Source organism: Piliocolobus tephrosceles, chromosome 14 (assembly GCF_002776525.5).
Source record: "Piliocolobus tephrosceles isolate RC106 chromosome 14, ASM277652v3, whole genome shotgun sequence".
Taxonomy (NCBI): Eukaryota; Metazoa; Chordata; class Mammalia; order Primates; family Cercopithecidae; genus Piliocolobus; species Piliocolobus tephrosceles.
The window spans coordinates 24,968,684-24,988,978 of record NC_045447.1 but is presented as its reverse complement, the minus strand read 5'-3'; the positions used below and the strand labels follow the sequence as shown (position 1 = coordinate 24,988,978).

The window sequence follows — 20,295 nt, the reverse complement described above, 5'->3', positions numbered from 1 at the left end:
GTCCAGAGAGGGAACAGGGCTTGCCCAGAGTCCCAGCGCAGATCTGTGGCACAAGAAGCCAGGCCTCCTGATCCCCACCAGCACCAGGACCCACGGTGACACAGAGTGAGCCCTTTGACCACCCATCTCCCTGTGCTCCAGGCCAAATCAGTTTCCCTCATGCCTCCTTCATGGAGATGCTTGCCATTCAATTGCCCCCCGCCTACCCAATGGCATGTAGTAGTTGTTTAATCAAAACTTGTATAATACATGAAAGGAGGCTGGGCACGGTGGCTCACGCCTGTAATGCCAGTACTTTAGGAGGCTGAGGCAGGCAGATCACGAGGTCAGGAGATCGAGACCATCCTGGGTAACATAGTGAAACCCCGTCTCTAACAACAACAACAAAAAAACACAAAAATTAGCTGGACGTGGTGGCACGTGTCTGTAATCCCAGCTACTAGAGAGGCTGAGGCAGGAGAATCACTTGAACCCGGGAGGCGGAGGTTGCAGTGAGCTGAGATCGTGTCACTGCACTCCAGCCTGGCGACAAAGCTAGACTCCGTCTCAAAAAAAATACATGAAAAGAGATGGGAGCTTGGGATATTCCAGACTGGAAGGGGACACACATCTGTGCCCAGAGTCCTAGCCCTTCCTCTCTCTAACTCCCCGCGGGGAAGTGACTGACAACCCCAGAGGACAGAACCAACCAGACCTGGAGCTGATACTTTTCTTTATTCATGTACTTCATCCCCTGCTGCCTGGTTTCTCCTGAATCCCCTTGCTCCCCTAAATAGCACCCCCAGTCCCCGCCCCTAGCCCAGCTTCAGGTGGAGTAGCTGCTGTCTCCATTCGGCAGATGGGGAGACTGAGGCCCAAGAGCACAGAGCCCAGTCTGAGGTCACACCGCAGTCTCCTGGGTTCCCATTTGGCCTTCAACGGGGAGAGAGGACTTGGCCTGGGCTCCGTGCACCCTCACTGCAGGGTGGCTGGCTGCGGCCACGTCGCAGGGAGCTGCCAATCTGGTCTCTGAGGGCCTCCAGTCTCTGGGCCAGGTTTGGAACCCTGGCCCCACCTAAGGAGCAGTGAGACTTGGGGCCTGCCCTCTCCTGGGCCCCTCCTCACCCAGGTCCATCTGGGTCCCAACATCCTCTAGAGAAGCCTCAGGGGCTAGGTGCCCTCCACCCTTCCCCCCACCCCACCCCCATACACCATGGGCTCCAGCATACATCTGGGCATGCAGGTGCTCTTAAAAAGAGAATTCCAAGTTTGGAAGTAGAAAGATCTTAGAAGCCACCTCTCACCAACCCCCCCATTTCAGAGATGAGGCCTGGAGAGGGTGGGTTGTACCCTAAGATCACAGAGAACATTAGGGGCCCTTCCCTCTCTCCCTTCTTCACCTCTCAGCCCTGGTGATGTCTTTGGGGGCCTCACGGGCATGGGAGGTGCAGAAGGTACCACTTCCTCCTCCATCAACATCTCTGCCAGGACTCGAGTCTGAGTCCAGTCACTGTGACTCCTGGGCCAGGGTGAGTTGGGAGATGGGAGGTGAGCCTTTGAGTTCCCCAGACCACACCCCTCCGACCTCAGTGTCCCAGGGAGGGACCCACCTTTCTCTTGGGCACTTGGCAGAGCCAGGGCTGCATGGGGGTGCCCAGGGTGGGGGCCGGGCAGATGAGGGCCTGCCACCTGAGGCCTCAGGGTCCAACACCTGTAGGAAAGACCAGAGCCCACTCTGGGTGACCTCAGTCCTGCCTCTCTGTGTCCTACTTACCTGGTGCTAGCCATGAAACCCCACTATGCCTACCCCACAAGGTATCAAGAATGGCAGGATGGCATAAAGGGGTGGGGTCCTGGTCGCCTTCTTCTGTGTGCAGTAGGTGGTTCTTCTCCCATCCTCTCCTGAGACTAGAAGCCTCCTGAGAGCAGGAACCATGTCTGGTCTATTTCCGAATCCTCAGAGCCCAGAAGAGAGGTTGGTATAAAGCAAGGAGCTTGGGGAGTTACTGAAGGAGTGAGTGAATGTACAATTCAGTAAATCCACAAGTGAGTAAATATGTGAGTGACTGAGTAAGTGAATGACAGGATGAATTCCTAAAAGAGGGCAGGGTAGGGAGGAGGGAGGGTAAACAGCTATTTTAAACCCGGGCAGAGGGAGCCCTAAGCCAGCCATTCACTCCCCATGATCTAGCATGGAGCCCTGGAATAATCCCTGGGGCTCTGGACTGATGACTCCTAGATCAAGGTCTCCGGTTCTCCCAGCCTTCCCTCACTCCCACCTTGGCCTTTCCTACCTGGGGCAGGTGGCGCTCCCTTGGCAGGCAGGCCCAGTGGGCCAGGGGCACTCGACACAGTGGGCAGATGTGGCAGCAGGGGCAGGAGTAGACGGGTGGCAGTGCCTGCAAAAGGCTGCGTCAGAGGCTCCATGATGTCCCTACTTGTCACCCCTCCAGGCTGGGCAGTGAGACTCACGTGGCAAGGCGGAGCTGGGGCCATCAAACAGGGACACGGTGGGGTCAGGCCAGGGCCCTGCTGGTGACGGTAGCTGGCAGAAAGGAGGCGCCTAAAAAGAACAGTAGGGTCTATGCCTGCAGCCTCCAACCCTACCACCAAGCTGGCTTTCAAATCCCCTTCCCAGCTAATACTCCTGGATCCCGTACCAGGTACCAGGCCCTGTTCTCAAGGTTTTACATGTTAACTCATTCTCTCTGATCTTTAAAACAAGCCTATAAAGTAAGCATGACGATAACCCCCATTTTACAGAAGAGGAAACCCAGGCAGTGAGAAGTTAAATGACTTGCCCCAGGTGACACAGCTAGTCGGTGGCAGAGCTGGAAACTGAACCTAGTTGGTCTGAATCCAGAGGCCAGCCTCAAGCATTTCATTAAGCCATCCCTTTTCCCAGCTGCCCTCTGTCCGGAGGCCTGGCTCCAAGTTGGTGGCTCTGCTTACCTCTCTAGTGCATGGACCTGCTGGGCCAGGATGCGCTGCTCATTCCGGGCCAGGTCTTGGCTATTCTGCAGCTGGCTCTTTTCTTTCCTAGGGGAGAGCACAAGCCAGAAAGGAGTAGGAATGGGGCTTGCGGGGGCATCAGTCAGCTCCTCTTCACTGCAGCATAGCACCAGCTGAGGAAGCAGGTGGGGACAGAGGGGAGCCAGGGACAGGGAGAGGGGGCAGCTTGGCAGAAGCAGCTTAACAGTGATGGGTGGGGGGCAGCATCCCTCTGGCTGTGGGCTGGGCCCTACCTGAGCCTCTCATTCTCCAGCATGAACTCCTGTAGCATCCCGTACAGGTTCCGCTGGGCCCAGGCCACCCGGGCCCCACTGAGCCCTGACGCTGCAGGGAAGCAGGAGGTGGTGGATCCACAGCAGCCCCAGACCCTATCCCCATCCTACTCTGCCTCCAGGGAGCTCATACCCTTGCAGTCCATTTGGTCCAGCTGGAACTGCAGGCGACGGTTCTCCTCCTGGAGCTGCAGCATCTCTGTCTCCAAACGCTGGGGCTGCTTTGCCACAGCAGACTGTAGGGAAAGAGGCCCAGGGCCACCTTTATGGTTGTATAAGTTTTGCACTGCACAAGGACTTCCAGGTGTGGGAAATAACTGGGACCTAAAATCCAGCCCATGCTTCACTCGTCAGCCTTGCATCTTGGCACAAGGCTGCATCTGCCTGGAGGGGGTACCTTGTCGTAACTGCACTGTCCTGGAGGGCCCCACTCTGAGCTGGACTCAGCTCTGAGTCCAATCCCAAACTCAGTTCTGTCCAAACCTTGGGCCAGATGATTCCAGACGAGACCTCTTATTAGACCCCAAATCAATTCCCACTTAACCATGATACCAACTGAGCTAGACCCTGAATCAGATCCCAACACAAACTCCAACCCTAGACCTGCCCTAAACCTGGCGTGACCCTGGCTGGGACCCTGACCTCACCCTACACAGCCACGACACCATTTCCAGGATTCCAACCCTAATCTCAGCTTTGACCCAGTCCAAGACTTCAATCAAGGGACTCAGGCTCCAACTCCTGCCTGATGCCCCAGCATCTCCACGCCTGTCCCTCAGCCTGTGCCTGCCTATACTCACCTTAGGGGCCTGCGGCCGGGTGGTGACCCGCTGAGCTCGGCTTGCATATCGCAGGGTGCTGAGAGTCTCAGGAAGGCACTGGGCTGAGGGGGACACGCAGGCCACCTGGGGAGTGCACTCCCACTGAGTGCTCCTCTCTGGGGGCCCCCTCCTCAAGACCCAACCCTCCCTGCCCGCTTAAGTACCATGAGGGTGACCCCACGCCCTCCCAGTGAGTCTGCCAGCAACTTGGTGAGCTTGCTGTCCCGGAAAGGGATGTGGCTCTGCTTCCGCTGTGGGTCCAGCAGCAGGGAGATGCAGTGACCTGGGGAGAGACACCAAGAGTCGGGAAGGTTACATTGCTTGCCCAGGGCCATCAGGCTGGGAGACTGCAGAGCTGAGCTCTCCACTCAGGCCTGTGTTGCCCTAAAAACCCATCTTTCCACACGATCTCATGACTCAGTCAGATTGGTCCCCACCGCCAGAATGGGACTCTTCGAGGGCACAGAAGGCTCTGTATACCCTGACCCTCAGTGCCCAGCAAAGGGGCTGGTACTCAGGCACTCAGCAGGAAACTTCTAACAAATGGATTGAACACAAAGGAGTTTCGTGGGCATCTCGCATGCATGCCATAGAGGAATCCTGAGGGCCCAGTCCCTGAGGATCTCCAGGTTCGATATCCTGGGGTGGGGATGGGGAGAAAGGTCAAGTCCCTTCCCTTTACTGGGCCTCAGTCTTCCCAACTGCACAAGGAACATGCCAGATGTCTCTGAGGGCTCATCTTCTGCAGTTGAGTGGTTCTATTTCCCAAATTAGCATGTAACTTTATACACCGTTAGAGTTTATAGATTCATAAGCAGTGTTTTACGAAGGGAGAAGTCAACAGCAGAGCTGGGGCCAGAATGAGAACTCTGGTTCCTGGATCGCAGCTCTTTAACCTTCTTCTATGCACTACAACTCCTTTGGTATCGCCCATTGTGGACAGCTGCGAGCCAGGTGCAGAGGAGAGACAGGAAATCACACTGGTGGCCCCCAGGTCTCACCCAGGGCCAGCAGGCTTCGGTTTATGCTGTTGGCCTCAAGCATCAGCTCCCCACGGGATCCCGTGGCTGCTACCTTCTCGCTGCCTGCCAGGTCCACAAAGCACAGCTTCCCACCAACAGGGGGTGTCCCGGGGTCCACAGGAGGCATCTGCTGGGCCTGAGGGGTCAGAGCTTCATGGCGACTTGGGAGGGACTGTCCCCACCAAAGCCACAAGGTTATGGGGCCAAGGGTTTCCACTATTACCCCCATGCACATCCAAGTTAGTTTGTATGTCCAGATACAGACTTTTGCTGGGTGGCCCTGGGCAAGCACCTTCCCAGGCTGGGGCACTCACAGTTTGATGGCTGATGTAAAGGGTGAGTAGGGCATGGCTTCGGCTGGAGGCCTGGTTCAGGGTGTGTGCTGAGCTCCTTCGACGGCTGAGACCTGGAAGGGAAAAAGCTCAGGAGCTGGACCTGGTAGGAAGAACAGGTCATCACCAATGAAGAAAAAGGAGCAAAGGAATCCTGGTGGAGGAGCAAGCCTCATGCAAAGGCAGGGAGGCAACAGAGTGGGTGTTGTTCAGGGAACGATGGGATGTTGGGTCCTGCTGTAGCAGAGATGGGTGAATGGAGGATAGAGAAAACTGAGCAGAAGATAGACAGTCAGATTTGCATTTTATAAACATCTTTCCCAAGGCTTCGTGAAAGAAGGGGGAGAAACTGAGGCAGCGAGATCAGCTGAGAGGTGTGGCAAAGTGCTGGGGCCAGAATCTACAGTCAGTATCTCCAGTGCCTGCCAAAGGAGGGGTGTCCAATAAATACTTGATTTAAAAAAAAGAATGAGGCTGAAAGGGAACGGCCTTTAGGCTAAGCTAAGAGGTATGACCTTGATCCTCGGGGCCCTGGAAGGGTGGAGGGTCTGGAGGCAAAGAGAGATGGGGTTTGCAGCATAGAGGAGAATGGATTGGCAGGGGAGGGCCTTGAGGTGCAGAGACCACCAGGGAACAAGAACGAGGCCTGGCTGAGGCCAAGGCCCTGGGCTAAAGAGAGAGCTTGAAAGGAGTTTGGAAGGCAGAATTAGCAGGCCTTGTTGGCAGTGGATGCAGGGGGTACCCTTGGGCCATGTCTTTGAATTGTAGTTTACTGGTCCTTCCCCACCTCGCCCAGGAGTCATTTCTGAAGCTGCAGCTGCAGTCTGGGTCCCAAGTCCACACTCAGTGAACAATTGAGGAATGGGCACCCCTACCCGCAAAACTGCCCGCGGTCAGCACGCACCCGTTTGCAAAAGTTCCATCAGGGCCTCCAGACTCCTAAATTCCACCACCCGCAGCTGCTCCACGTAGAAGCCCTGAGTCTTGTTCCATCGAACAGGGAGAGGCCGGGGAGACCCCAGGCTCAGCAAGTCCCGAACCTGGGAGGGGAGAGAGGAGGGTGAGGAAAGGGGATCTTTCCGAGTCCACCCACCCCCAGATCTTACTGACAACAGAGTCCCCAATCGCCCCTTCTGTCCTTTGATCCAGGCTCCCTAGAAAGAAGCGCTCCGTTTCCTCATGGGCTGTCTTTCTATTCCTCGCATTCCCTTACCTGCTCATTGTAGATCTCCAGATAAGAGGCGCGAAGGGTGACAGGGGCACCCAGGTGCTGCACGCGGTCTAACAGCCAGGCGAAGGTCCTCTGCATGATGCCAGCCAGGCTAGGGGGTACGGGCACTCCCTCCCCCTGGGGGCAAAACCAGCTGAGCCATCGTCATCTCCACAGTAATGACTACCCTCTGTAGCGCATGTATGATACCGTGCGCCGGGAAACGTGCCAAGTTCCCAAGCAATGGCTCATTTAACTCATAGTCTGTACTGTCACTTCCATTTTACAGATGAGAAAACTGAGAGCTAGGAAGGGGCCAAAGTTGAAGCCCAAATGCTCCAAATTGGGCAAGTCCCTTCTCTTTGGTCCTCAGCGTCCTCGTCTGCAAACAAATGGGTCAGGCTGCGTCGTCCCAGTCCCTTTCCTCTGGGAGTCTGCGTCGCCTGCGACTCCCCAGGGTTTCCAGCCCACCCAGCCCCGCCCCGTGAGGGCTCCGCCGGCGCTCGCCCACCTGGGGAGGGGGTCCAGTCAGGGTGTAGGTCTTCCCGGAGCCCGTCTGGCCAAAGGTGAAGACAGTGCAGGAGAAGCTGCGGGCGGCAAGGGTGTAGCTGGACTCCGGCGGCTACCCGGGGTGGGGGCAGGGGGTGCGTCGGGGCCCCGCCAGGCCCGGCGCGGACGGAGGCGAAGTTTCACTCACCCGCGCAGCGCCAGCTCCCCCAGGCGCCGCACGCCGCACGCCCGGAACACGTCCTCCTGCGTGCGCGCCGCGTCTAGCACCGCACCGAAACGGAAGGCCACTTCGGGACCCCCGCCTGGAGGGCTCACCTGGCGCGGGTGGGGCGGAGGAGCGGAGACATCTGGAGGAGGGCGGGGCACCCTGGAGGGGCGGGGCACTCTGGAGGAGCGGGGCACCCTGGAGGAGGGCGGGGCACCCTGGAGGGGCGGGGCACCCTGGAGGAGGGCGGGGCACGCTGGAGGGGCGGGGCACTCTAGAGGGGCGGGGCACCCTGGAGGAGGGTAGGACTCTCAATGAGGCACTCGGTGGGCGGGCACCCTGCACTGGGGGTAGTGGGGACACTCAGTAGGGGCGGGGCATTCTGGGGAGGGTGGGACACCCTGGAGGGGTGGGGCATTCTGGGTGAGGGCGGGCACCTTGGGTGCGCGGGCCCTCAGAAGGGGCGGGGCACTCGGAGGGGTTGGCGCGGCGCACCATGGCGGAGGGCTGGGCATCCTGGAAGGGAGGCGCACTGTGGGGAGTGTGGGGCACCTGGGAGAGGAACACTCCGGGAGAGGGTAGGGCTTAGGGCAAAGTTGCCTGGGGGAAGGGACCTGGCGTCCCCGGGATTTGTTGGGGAGACAGAGAGACGGGTTCCTTACCTGCAGAGTCCGGGTCCCTGAGCAGTGCAGCACGCTCTGCTGCCCTCGACGCAGCTCGGCCGCGCTCATGGGACGTACCCTGGGGTCCGACAGAAGGGCAGATGGTACATCCTGATGTCTTCATCGAACCCTGCCTCGCCCAGGTGCCTCCTAGCCAACTTATACCCACCTGAGCACCACCTGGATGGGCGTTTCCGGCCCCTCTGGCCCTTGCTCCAGGCTTCGCGCGAGATCCCTGTGGGCAGCAATGCGAGTTATCATACCTGCACCTAGTGGCTGTTCAGGACTCCTCGAACCTCTCTGAAGATCTGCTTACCCGTCGGGTGACCCGCGTTCCTCCATGTCCTGCTCTGCACACGCAGTTAGCTCCGCCCGCGTCTCCTTTATTTACTCCCCCCAATACCCTCCCTTCTCCACAACACTGGGACTGTCTACACACATCTTGCATTCCCACCCCATCCCCCATCCCAGGCAGCCATCCATCCGGAAAGGCTCCAGCCTGCCCAGGGCTAGCTCGTTAAAGATTTACCCTTCCTCACCCCTGCGGTGGAGAAAGTCTCTCCCAAGCGAGGGGACCCCTAGCTAGGGGGTTCTGGAGTCTGAGGTTCCCTTGCTCTTGGCCAGTCCTCACAAGAGGGACCCGTGGGACCACTCAGACCCGCCTCCTTTGTGCCCAGATGGGGAAACCTAAGCAGGTAGGAAGGACTCAACCAAGGCCACAGAGCTAGCCTGCACAGGACCAAGCTCTACCCACCCTTTCCACACACCCCACACCCACCCCCAGCAGGCAGCTCAGGGCCCAAGGAATGGCACAGGTCTCAGTCAGCTCTAGGGATGACCTGGCTGGATTGAGTCTCTGAGCTGACCTGAGAACAGGTTTCCAAGCATCTGGTAAAACACTGGGGCACCTGCCTCTCTAATGCCAAAGTTAATCCAAGGCCAGCATGATTGTTTAACCCTCTCCTGGTCTGGCTTATGAGAACAGCAGAGATGTCTGAATGTGCAGGGATGGGGCAATCACTTATTCTGTGCCAGTCTCCATGCTGGGCACCAGGGCAGAGGAACCCCATGCAGCCCCTGACCCTTCCCAGCTCACAGTGTGGCTGGGGAGATGGATAAGTACAACCCAGCAGTGTGTAGGGCCTTTAGGGGGAGTACAGAGGCCTGTAGGAGCAGTAGGGGTGGGGAGGAGGTGAAGGTTTTCCAGGCAAAACAAACAGGAGTCAGAATGGCCAGGGTGGGGTGGGGGAGATGAGTGTGGCATGGGAAGTAGTTTGAGGCTGGACCTAGCTTATGGCAGGCACATCAAGGAGTCTGGACTCACTCTTCAGGGAACCAGAAAGCCATTAAAGGATTACAAACAGGGATGTGACACCATCAGATTGGCATTGTTATTATTATTATTATTGTCATTCTGGCTGTCTTTGTATGTTCTCTGAATATTTCTGCAAACTGTCTGGCCCCCAAACACACATTAGGGTGAAAGCCCTAAAAATCACTTTTTCTCAATGTAACACATTCTACACCAACACAAATGACAGCCAGCTATCAAAGCCACCCTACTGGAGAATGGGCTGTCTTGGATGGCAGTGAGCTCCCCAGGCAATGGAGATGTATAAGAAAGAGTCAGTTGACCTTTTGGTTTAGGACCCTATAGCAAGGACCACAGGGAAAGTTCTGTAGAACAAAGAACCACTGCTCCCAGCTCTGACACTAACTTGCCAGAGTCTTGGCCTCTCTTAACTTGTTTCCTTCCTGTAAAAAGGGATTAATGACTTCTCTCCTATTTGACATGGTTGTTCTGAGATTTCAATGAGACAGTGTTATTGAAAGTGAAAGTTGCAAAGAATTACCTAAAAACAAAAATAAAAATTCCTAGATGATCTCTAAGTTCCCTTTCAACTTTGAAGTTCCTTAATCTATGTTTTTGAGTCCTTGAGGTGGATAAGACAAAAATTACTATCCCTGTTTTTCAGAGGAAAAAAAAAAAACTGAACAAAACAGTGAAAGGCAGGGTAGGTTATCTAAGGAGAAAGCAACAAATGGCAGAACTGAGAGTTTAAACCCAGAACTATGAGCTGTACATCCTGATGCTGCTTGCTATGGCAAGTTGCTTTTGTCAGGAGTAAACCCAGTAAATGAACAAGGTGCTCCTTTAAAAGTCCTTGAAAGTGTTAAAGACTATCAGTCACTAGCATCTTAGTGTGCATTGGTTTAGTCAGATTGTTGTCCCTCTTCAGGCTGGACTGAGATGAGCCACCCTGAAGGGATTTTTTTTTTTTTTTTTTTGAATTGCAGTTTATCTCTCATAGCCCAGGCTGGAATGCAATGTTGCAATCCTGGCTCACTGCAACCTCCACCTTTGGGTTCAAGTGATTCTCCTGCCTCAGCCTCCCAAGTAGCTGGGATTACAGGTGCTCACCACCACGCCCAGCTAACTTTTGTATTTTTAATAAAGATGGGGTTTCACCATGTTGGCCAGGCTGGTCTCAAACTCTTGACCTCAGGTGATCCACCCACCTCAGCCTCCCAAAGTGCTGGGATTACAAGCATGAGCCACCAAGCCCAGCCTTGAAGGGATTTTGATAAAAGTGCAGAAACAGGGGATATGTTGCAAGCTGGTCAGTGGGGACTTGTGCACCAGGCTTCCCATCCTGGGTCAGAATATGTACATGATTTGATGTCCTTTGAATCACAAATGCAGGAGCAAAGTCCAGGTTCTTTTCTCTAACCGTGAGTGCAAACATCTGCTACCCTTTAATTGAACAGTCATGAGCAAGCTTTTATTAAGCCTCCTCCAGGTGTCAGGCAGATTTCTAGGCACTGAGATGCATACATTAGTGAACAAAACAGGTAAAAATTCCTGCCCTTGTGGAACTTACCCTCTAGTGAGGTGGGAAAAGAAGATAATAAAAATAAGCATATAAATAACTTACATAGCATGTTAAAAGCTGAAAAGTGCTATGGAAATAGTATCAGTCAGTGTTGGCGATGGGGAACAGGTTGTTGTTTATATAGTATAGTCATGGAATACCTCATTGAGAAGGTGACTTTTGAGGAAAGACTTCAAGGAGGAATGGTGAGTTAGTCATGCAAATATTTGGGGGAAGATTATCCTAGGCAGAAGAAATGTCCTATGCAAAGGTCCTGAGGTGGAGTATGACCAGTGTGTGTTCAAGGAATGGAAGAAGGCCAGGGTGGTTGGAATACAGTTAGCAAGGGAAGAGTGGGAGACAAAAGATCATAAAGGTGACTGGGTGCAGTGGCTCACCACGGTAATCCTAGCACTTTGGGAGGCCGAGGCGGGCAAATCACAGGTCAGGAGTTTGAGACCAGCCTGACCAACATGGTGAAATCTCGTCTTTACTAAAAATACAAAATTAGCCAGGCATGGTGGCACAGGCTTGTAATCCCAGCTACTCAGGAGGCTGAGGAAGAATCACTTGAACCTGGGAGGCAGAGATTGCAGTGAGCCAAGATGACACCACTGCACTCCAGCCTGGGTGACACAGCAAGACTCCATCTCAAAAAAAAAAAAAAAAAAAAAAAAAAAATTATAAAGGTAATAGGAGCCTGGTTATGTGCAACCTTGTAGCCCACTTTAAAGATAAAGAAATATCTGGCACATCTTAAGCTGCTGAAAAACAAAGACAAAGAAGAAACCATAAAAGCAGCCTAGGGAAAAATGCATAACCTTCAAAGTAGCAGTAATAAGACTGACAAATACTTTTGAGTAGAAACTATGGATGCCAACAGACAATAGACAGTGCATCTTTAAAATGCTGGGATTAAAAAACAAAAATCAAACTGGAATTATATGCCTAGCAAAAGTATCCTTCACAAATGTAGGTAAAATAGACATTTTTAAACAAACAGAAGCTGAGAATTCACCTCTGGTTGATCATCACTACAAGAAATACTAAAGGAAACTTTTTACATGTTGAATGAGAACTAAAGGAAAAAATAAAGAGCACCAGAAAGAGTAAATATGGGATGTACATAAACTCATTTTGAGGCCAGGCATGGTGGCTCACACCTGTAATCCCAGCACTTTGGGAGGCCCAGGTGAGTGGATCACCTGGTGTCAGGAGTTTAAGACCAGTCTGGCCAACATGGTGAAACCCTGTCTCTACTAAAAATACAAAAATTAGCTGGGCATTGTGGTGCGCACCTGTGATCCCAGCTACTCGGGAGGCTGAGGCAGGAGAATTGCTTGAACCTGGGAGGTGGAGGTTGCAGTAGGCTGAGATCATGCCACTGCACTCCAGCCTGGGTGACAGAGTGAGACTTCCTCTCAAAAAAAAAAGAGAATCATTTTGACTCTTTAAAAGAAAGTAACACTAACTTTTTGCTACCATTATAATATATATAGAAGCAAATAGACATTCCACTAGAATAAAGGATAAGTGGAGTGAATGGAGTTTAACCATAGAATTGTAGCATTGGTTCTTCAATTGTTTGGGAAGTGATAAAAGTACTAACTTAAGGTGGACAGTAGTAGTTCAGGGATGTATAGTGACATCTTTAAGGTAACTATTGTAAAAATAAAAGTTAAAACTACGAAACTAATAGAGAAAAATGAATTAAAACTACTTGATTGATTCAAAAGAAGACAAAAAATGAGATATAAAGTCACAAAGATGTTGGGTGCGGTAGCTCACACCTGTAATCCTAGCATTTTGGGAGGCTGAGGCAGCTGGATTGCTTGAGCCCAGGAGTTCAAGACCAGCCTGGGCAACATGGAAAAAAGCCATTTCTACAAAAAAATACAAAAAGTAGCTGAGTATGGTGGCACATGCCTGTAGTCCCAGCTACTTGAGAGGCTGAGGTAGGAGGATTGCCTGAGCCCAGGTCAAGGCTGCAGTGTGCCATGATCGTGCCACTGAACTCCAGCCTGAGCAACAGAGTAAGACCCCATCTCAAAAAAAGAAAGGAAGGGAGGGAGGGAGGGAGGAAGGAAGGAAGGAAGGAAGGAAGGAAGGAAGGAAGGAAGGAAGGAAGGGAAAGAAAGAAAGTCACAAAGAATAAATGGAACAAATAAGAAACAAATAACAAGATAAAATTAAACCCAATTATATCAGCAAGTATATTAATTGTACATGGGCCGAACACTTCAAATAAAAGACAAACATTATCAGACTGGATACAAGAAACAAAATATTTCTATGTTGAAAAAAAGGAAAGTCAACTTCAAATTTAAGAAAAGAAATAATTGAAAATGAAAGAATTGAAAAAGTTGTATCATACCAGCCCTAACCAAAAGAAAGCAGTACAGCCATATTAACATCAGACGAAATGGACTCTAATGCAAGAAGCATCAATAAAGACAGTGAGAAGCATTTTATTTTATTATATGATTCAATAGGAAGACATAATAATCTTAAATTGTATCCATCTAATAACAGAACTACAAGAAGGAATAGACAAATTCGCCACCACAGATGCTAATCTTAACCCAACTTTCTCAGTAACTAAAGAACAACAGGTAGAAATTTAGTAAAAATATAGAAGATTTGAACAACACTGTTACCCAACTTGATCTAAATGACATAAACAAAACACTATACCCAATAATGTGCAGAATACACATTATCTTCAAATGCACATGAAACATTTTACAAAACAGAGGTTGGGCTGTAAAGCCAGCCTCAACAATTTCAAGTGATTAAAATAATATTGAGTGTGTTACCATAGAGGAATCAACCTAGAATCAGTAAGGGAAAGGTAACCAGAAAATCCGCCCTCCCTCCCCCTCTGCCAAATAATTGGAAATCACACGAAAATATTTCTAAATGACCTCTGGATCAAAGAATAAATCATGATGGTGATTAGAGAATACTTTGAAATTAACAATAAGGGAAGTAAACTACGTAGTTAGGCAATGCTGAGAAGAAATGTATAAGCTCTGCTGATATTAGAAAAGAAAAAAAGATTGAAAAATCAGTCATTGAAGTTTTCATCTTAGGAAACCAGAAAAAGAATAGCATATTAAACCCAAACAAAGAGGGAAAGAAATTATGCAGCTAATAGCGGAAATCAATGAAACCCATAGCTGACATACAATAGCCAACACTTGTTTCTTTGATGAGATCAATAACTTGTATAAATGCTTGACAAACTAAGAAAGAAAATAAAAAGAGAAAATGCCAAGTACAAATATCAGAAATAAAAAAAGGACTTTACTACAGATCCTACAGATATTAAAAGAGTAATAGAGGATATTATGAGTGACTTTATGTCAATAAATCTGAACATGACCATGTTTGTGAATTCATGAACAAATCACGTAAAAATCTCAATTTCCTAAAATGGATAAGAGAAAAGAGTAGGATATCTGAATCATTTTATATCTGTTAAACAAGTTGAATTTGTAATTAAAAACCTCCCCACAAAGGAAGCACTTAGCCTGGATGGCTTCAGAGGGGAATCTTCCAAACACTTAAGGAAGTAATGAAATGAATCTTAGACAAAATGTCAGCAATAGAACCAGAGGGAGAATTTCCAAACTCATTTTTTAAAAAATTCGGCCAGCCTAACCCTGATATCTGATCCTTACAATGACACAATAAGAAAAGAAAACTGCTGGCCGTTAGCTCTCATGAGCACAATTGTTAAGATTCCAAATAATTATTGGCCAATCAAACTCAGCAATATAGAAAATGCATAATACATGTGGATTTAGTCCAGTAACTCAAAAGTTGCTTGAACATTTGAAAGTCAATCAGTGTACTTCAATACATTGATAGAATAAAGGAGAAAACCGAATGGTCATCTCAATAAATACAGAAAAGACATTGGTAAAATTTAACACTGGCTCATGATAAAAATAAAAGTTTTCAACAAACTAGAAATACGATGGAAATTTCTTAATTGAATAAAGGTTCTTTACCAAAAAAAGCCTACAGGTAACATCATATTTAATAATGAAAATAACTTCCTCTTCTCTTACCATCATCCTAGTCTAGCAAGGCAGAAGTGTATGTAGAAACTGGAAAGAAAGAATTAAGTTAATAAGACTGTCATTTTTCACAGTATACATACGTACACAGATATATGTGTATATAGAAAATTCTTAAGAATCTCCAAAGTCTCTGATACAATGTCAATACGCATATATTACATATACTTGTGAATTACATATAAAATACACAATTGGAAATTAAAATGTTAACATTTAGAGCAGCATCAAAAAACACAATGTCTTAGAAATAAATTTAATAAAAGGCATTTGAAATAAAATGTTGAAAATAGCAAAACATTGCTGATATTTAGGAAGACCTAAATAAAAGGAGAGAATTACTATGTTTATGAATTAGAAGATAGAGCATTGTGAAGATGTTACTTTCCTGTAAACTGACATAAGTAGATTCAATGCAATCCCAATCAATATCCCAGCAGGGACTTTTAAAAATGAAAATTCACAAGCTGATTCTAAAATTTATATGAAAATGCAAAAGACTACAACAGCCAAGATAATAGTGGAGAAGAGCAAAGTTGGAGGACTTAATCTACCAGATACCAAGACTTAATGTAAAGCTACAGTAATCAAGACAGTGTGGCATTGGTGCAAAGACCAGCGAACGAAACAGAACAGCCTCCAGCAACACATCTGTCCATACGCATCACCTGATTTATGACAAAGGAAGCGTTGCCCTCAGTTGGGAGAATATTGTTCTTTTCAACAAATTGGGCTGGATTAATTGGATATCCATTTAGGGAAAGAAAAAAAAATCATTGATTTCATACTTTACATCATTCACAATAGTAATTTAAAATTTATGATGGATCTAAATTTAGAAAAAATCTAGATAATATTTTCCTGACATTGAGAGTAGACAAAGGTTTCCTAAACAAGTCACAAAAAAGCACTAACCATAAAAAAATTGATGTATTGGACCACATTGAAATGAAAACCTGTTCATCAGAAGATTGCATTTAAGAGGTAAAAAAGCAAACCGCAGACTGAGAAAAGTTATTTGCAATACATATATCTGACAAAGGACTTCTATCCAGAATATATACAGAGCTTCTACAAGCCAGTAAGAAAAAGACTAACAACCCAACTTGAAACTGACCAAAAGATTTGAACTGGCATTTTGCAAAATATGATATCCAAATATTTAATAAACATATGAAAATTGCCCAACATAGTCACCAGGGAAATGAAATTAAAACCATAGTGAGATACAAGTACACACATACCAGAATGAATACAATTAAAATGAAAATGTTTGTGAACCATTTTCAGAAAACGATTTTGCAGTATCTACTAAAGCTAAACATATCCCTATCCCATGATCTAGCAATTCCACTTAGGTCTCTGCCTAAGAGAAACGAGTACAAATATCCAACAAAAGACCTATATGAGACTGGGCATGGTGCTTCTCACCTATAATCCCGGCACTTTGGGAGGCTGAGGCAGGAGGATCGCTTGAGCCAGGAGTTCAAGACCAACCTGGGCAAAATGGTGAAACCCCATCTCTACAAAAATTACAAAAATTAGCAGGGTGAGGAGGCTGAAGTGGGAGCATCACTTGAGCCCGGACGCTGAGGCTGCAGTGAGCCCAGATCGTACCACTGCACTCCAGCAGAGGCAACAGAGTGAGACCCAGTCTAGAAAAAGAAAAAGGAAAAGAATAAAAGACACATATCAGACTGTTCATAGTAGCTGTTTAGCCACCTCCTCCATCACCACCACCACTATTTCTACTTCCATCATCGTCATCATTACCACCACTATCACCATAACCCCATCACCACCATCACCAAAACTCAACCATCACCACCAATACCTACTTAACCAGCAGGCGCCATAGTCATTTAGTCACTGCAACCACCGTCACCACCATCATCAAAATCTCTACCGTGACCACCACCTTCATCACTATTACTATGCTTCCATCCTTCGGAGTCTGGGCTTATTCATTCCAGGAAACTAAAGCTGCTAAGCTGGGCTCCCAGCCAGTGGCACCCCCATTGACCACGGTGCTCCCTGTTCCCACAGCTAGGGCTGAGTTCTTCTGTGTACCCCCTCTCCTCTTCACCCTGTTTTTGTCTGCAGACTGCATCCCTTCCTCAGGAGCAGTGAGTCTCCTCTTCCCCTGACGCGATTGAGGATAGGACAGATGGAAGGCCTGCAGGGACCTTAGCAGCCGGCTGGGCACCCCGCAGGGCGCATCCCCAGCCCTCGCTAGAGGGCAGCAGAGCACCACGCCCCCACGGCCCGGGCTCCTCACAAAGGAAGCTTTGTGGAGTGCGGGCCTGCGCTTTGCAGCTCGCTCCTGAGCCAGTGCCCAGCGGAGGGGCTGACCAGCTGATGCATGGTGAGAGACGAGCAGGCCCTCAAGATGCACTCTCCGAGAGAGTGAAGAAAGCAACACGAGTAATCAGGGGGCCTTTCACCAACCCCCTGCCCCCCCGGTCCATCCTCTTCAATCCACTCTCCTCCAGTTAACCCAGGCATCCTTTCCTGGGAAAACTCTGCCCTGGCTCCCTCGGGCCTCTGAAGAGTGTCTGAGCTCCCAGCCTGGGACTCGAGGCCATTCGGGCTCTAGCTCCTGCTGATCCCTCCGGCTGTGGTCTCCGCCACCCTGCACCCTTGCCTCCGGCGCTCCAGTCCCCAAAGTTTTGCTTCCATCCTCTGCTTGAGCCGGTGGTTCTCCCTCTTTCAGGAGTGCTGTCTTCCACCGGGTGGACTCGTCCTGCAAGCTTTCCCTAGAATGCCTTCCCTGCCACTCCCTACCCGCCAGGACAGGTCAGAGCCCGCCTCTGAGTCCCCACAGTCTCCCGGGCTCCCCTCCGTTGCAGCACTGATGACACTGAGCTTCTCTTTCTGTCTGCTGGGCAGCAGAGACTGTGGATGCTTCAGCCCTGAGCTCTATGAGCCAGCACAGGGCCCAGCACACACTGGGAGCTCAGCAAACATGGGTGGAAGGAAAGAAAGGAGCCCAGAAGGAGGCAGTGGGGCTGGTGAGAGGCCTGCTGGGTGCTTCTTTTTGTCCTTCCCCGGCCTCCATCTCTCTTCCCTCTCTTCCTCTGAGGGTTAACAAAAAACACTCAACTCCGTGATGCAAGGATTCATTTAGGGACTCATTTATCATGGAGATCATCAGCTGCTGTCACAAAGCTGCTCTCAAATGCACCCAGAAGCAGGGTGACATTCTCCTCGCCCGGACCAAACTGGCCTCTCAGACCAAACAGTCCGATGCAAATCTGGAATCCCCAGAGGGTGGAGGCCAGGCTCTACCAGGCCCAGGTGAGCCCCCGTGTCGCTGCTGTCTGCTCTTTCCAGCACCCCAGCAGCACATTACACAGGAGGGCTTATCATCATTTTTCGGATACAGAGACTGAAGTGTTGGTGGGAAGAGGCCGAGCCCAGTCTGGGACTCACCCTGCCAGGCAGCGCGGCACAATATTGAGGTGGAGCGGAGGTGAGAAAGAAGGTCTGCCAGGAAGGAGGTTCTCCATGTATCACATGACAACCATCTATCATTGCTCCACTTGTACCCCCCGCAGAGGAAAAGCCAGATGGGTCCAGGGCCTGTTGTGAAATTTTTCCCAACAGAGCTTGCTGTCATCTTTAATTAAAACACGAGTGGAGGCCATAGGACTCATTACATTTCCCAAAATTCTCCATGCAGAGATCATTGAATTCACTTCTATCTGGCTCCCTACTGCATTTTACAGATGGGAAAACAAAAGGAGGCCAGTACAGGCTGGGGCAGCAGTTGCGTTCTGGGAGAGCTGAGACTCTAGGGAGAGATGGAGAGCCATAGTAACCCATTGGTGCTCCTGGGCTGCCACTCTTTCCTCTAACTGCCTGCTCCCACCCCCACCCCAGAGGATACTAAAGTCAGGCTTTCCATTAGACAAGGAGCTTCTTTCTTTCATCCTTTCTTTTTCTTTCTTTCTTTCCTTCTTTCTTTCTTTCTTTTTTTTCTTTCTCTCTTTTTCTTTCTCTCTCTCTCTCTCTCTTCCTTGCTTGCTTCCTTCCTTCCTTCCTTCCTTCCTTTCTTTCTTTCAACAGAGTCTCACTCTATTGCCCAGGCTTGAGTACAATGGCACAATCTTGGCTCGCTGCAACCTCCGCCTCTTGGGTTCAAGTGATTCTCCTGCCTCAGCCTCCCAAGTAGCCAGGATTGCAGGCATGCACCACCACACCCTGCTAATTTTTTGTATTTTTAGTAGAGACAGGGTTTCATCATGTTGGTCAGGCTGGTCTTGAACTCCTGACCTCAGATGATCTACCCACTTCAGCCTCGTAAAGTGCTGGGATTACAGGGGTGAGCCAATGAGCTTTTTGAGCATGAGGATCACATCCCAATGCCCAGAACAGGGCCTGATGCAGAGCCACATCCTCTAAATGTCTGTTTGATGATGGCATGATGGTCCAACAAGAGGAAATTAAACATCCTAAAGCCAGGTTTTGTCTTTTAGTAAAAACAAGCCTCTATGGGTGGTTGGGAAATCAAAGGACTCCAGGGTTGTTGAAACTCCCTGTCATTTCCAGGATCTGGCTCTTCTTCTAGGAATATACATAGCTTTCCCCTGAGTCAATGTCTGCTTACCATTCACCGGGGAATGACTTACCTATGAACTGGATATATTCCTCTAAAAATGGTAAGTCACTATGTAAAAATGTCAAGGGGCATTAAAGTCTGTCTCTTGCACAATGGTGCCTTCATGTATCTGGAACCTTCTGGGTCAGAAGATGGGAATTAATATTTATTGAACAATGGGCACTTCTTTACTTCATTTTTACTAATAGTCAAAGTCTGGGCCTGACACCATGACAGTCTTCGTTTTACAGATGAGGAAACTGGCTCAGAGATGTTCAATAATTTGCCCCAAGTCCAGCACCACTTTGGGCAGGTAGGCAAGTGGCAGAGTGGGGATCTTTCTCTTGCCAGTCTCTAGCTTCCATCCTCTCCTTTCTGCAGCCTGCTTCCTTGAGCTGTTTTACAAAGCTGAACTTCTTGGATAACTTAAGTTGAACTTTTAAATAGACAACTTGCCTTAGTTTAACCATCTCTGTTGAAACATGTTTCCATACCATCTTGCACACTGCCCTGCCTTCTTCTCTGGGAGATCCTGAGCGATGCTTTAAGTCAGTGGATCTCCACCCTGGCATCAGAATCTTCTGGATACCCTAGACCCCAGCCACACAGTCTCATTAATTGAGGTGGGGTCGGGGCATCTGTATTTTTTAACCACTCCAGTTGATTCCCTCCCTCCCTCCCTCCCTCCCTCTTTGTTTCTTCTTTCTTTTTT

The 20,295-nt window shown here is 49.5% G+C and overlaps 1 protein-coding gene across 1 annotated transcript; it reads right to left on the bottom strand.

Moving 5' to 3' along the window:
• Window positions 1–695: 695 nt before the first annotated feature.
• KIF12 (kinesin family member 12) lies at window positions 696–8,147 on the bottom strand. Its single transcript, XM_023223782.1, has 16 exons — window positions 8,026–8,147; window positions 7,160–7,235; window positions 6,652–6,786; window positions 6,343–6,478; window positions 5,421–5,512; window positions 5,086–5,242; window positions 4,249–4,367; window positions 4,064–4,168; window positions 3,397–3,499; window positions 3,225–3,315; window positions 2,932–3,018; window positions 2,452–2,542; window positions 2,274–2,378; window positions 1,590–1,690; window positions 1,380–1,498; window positions 696–1,054 (listed from the first exon to the last, which is right to left on the bottom strand). The coding sequence occupies exons 3-16, from the start codon at window positions 6,745–6,747 to the stop codon at window positions 915–917; spliced, it is 1,542 nt and encodes a 513-aa protein (XP_023079550.1). The 5' UTR covers window positions 6,748–6,786; window positions 7,160–7,235; window positions 8,026–8,147; the 3' UTR covers window positions 696–914.
• Window positions 8,148–20,295: the final 12,148 nt, after the last annotated feature.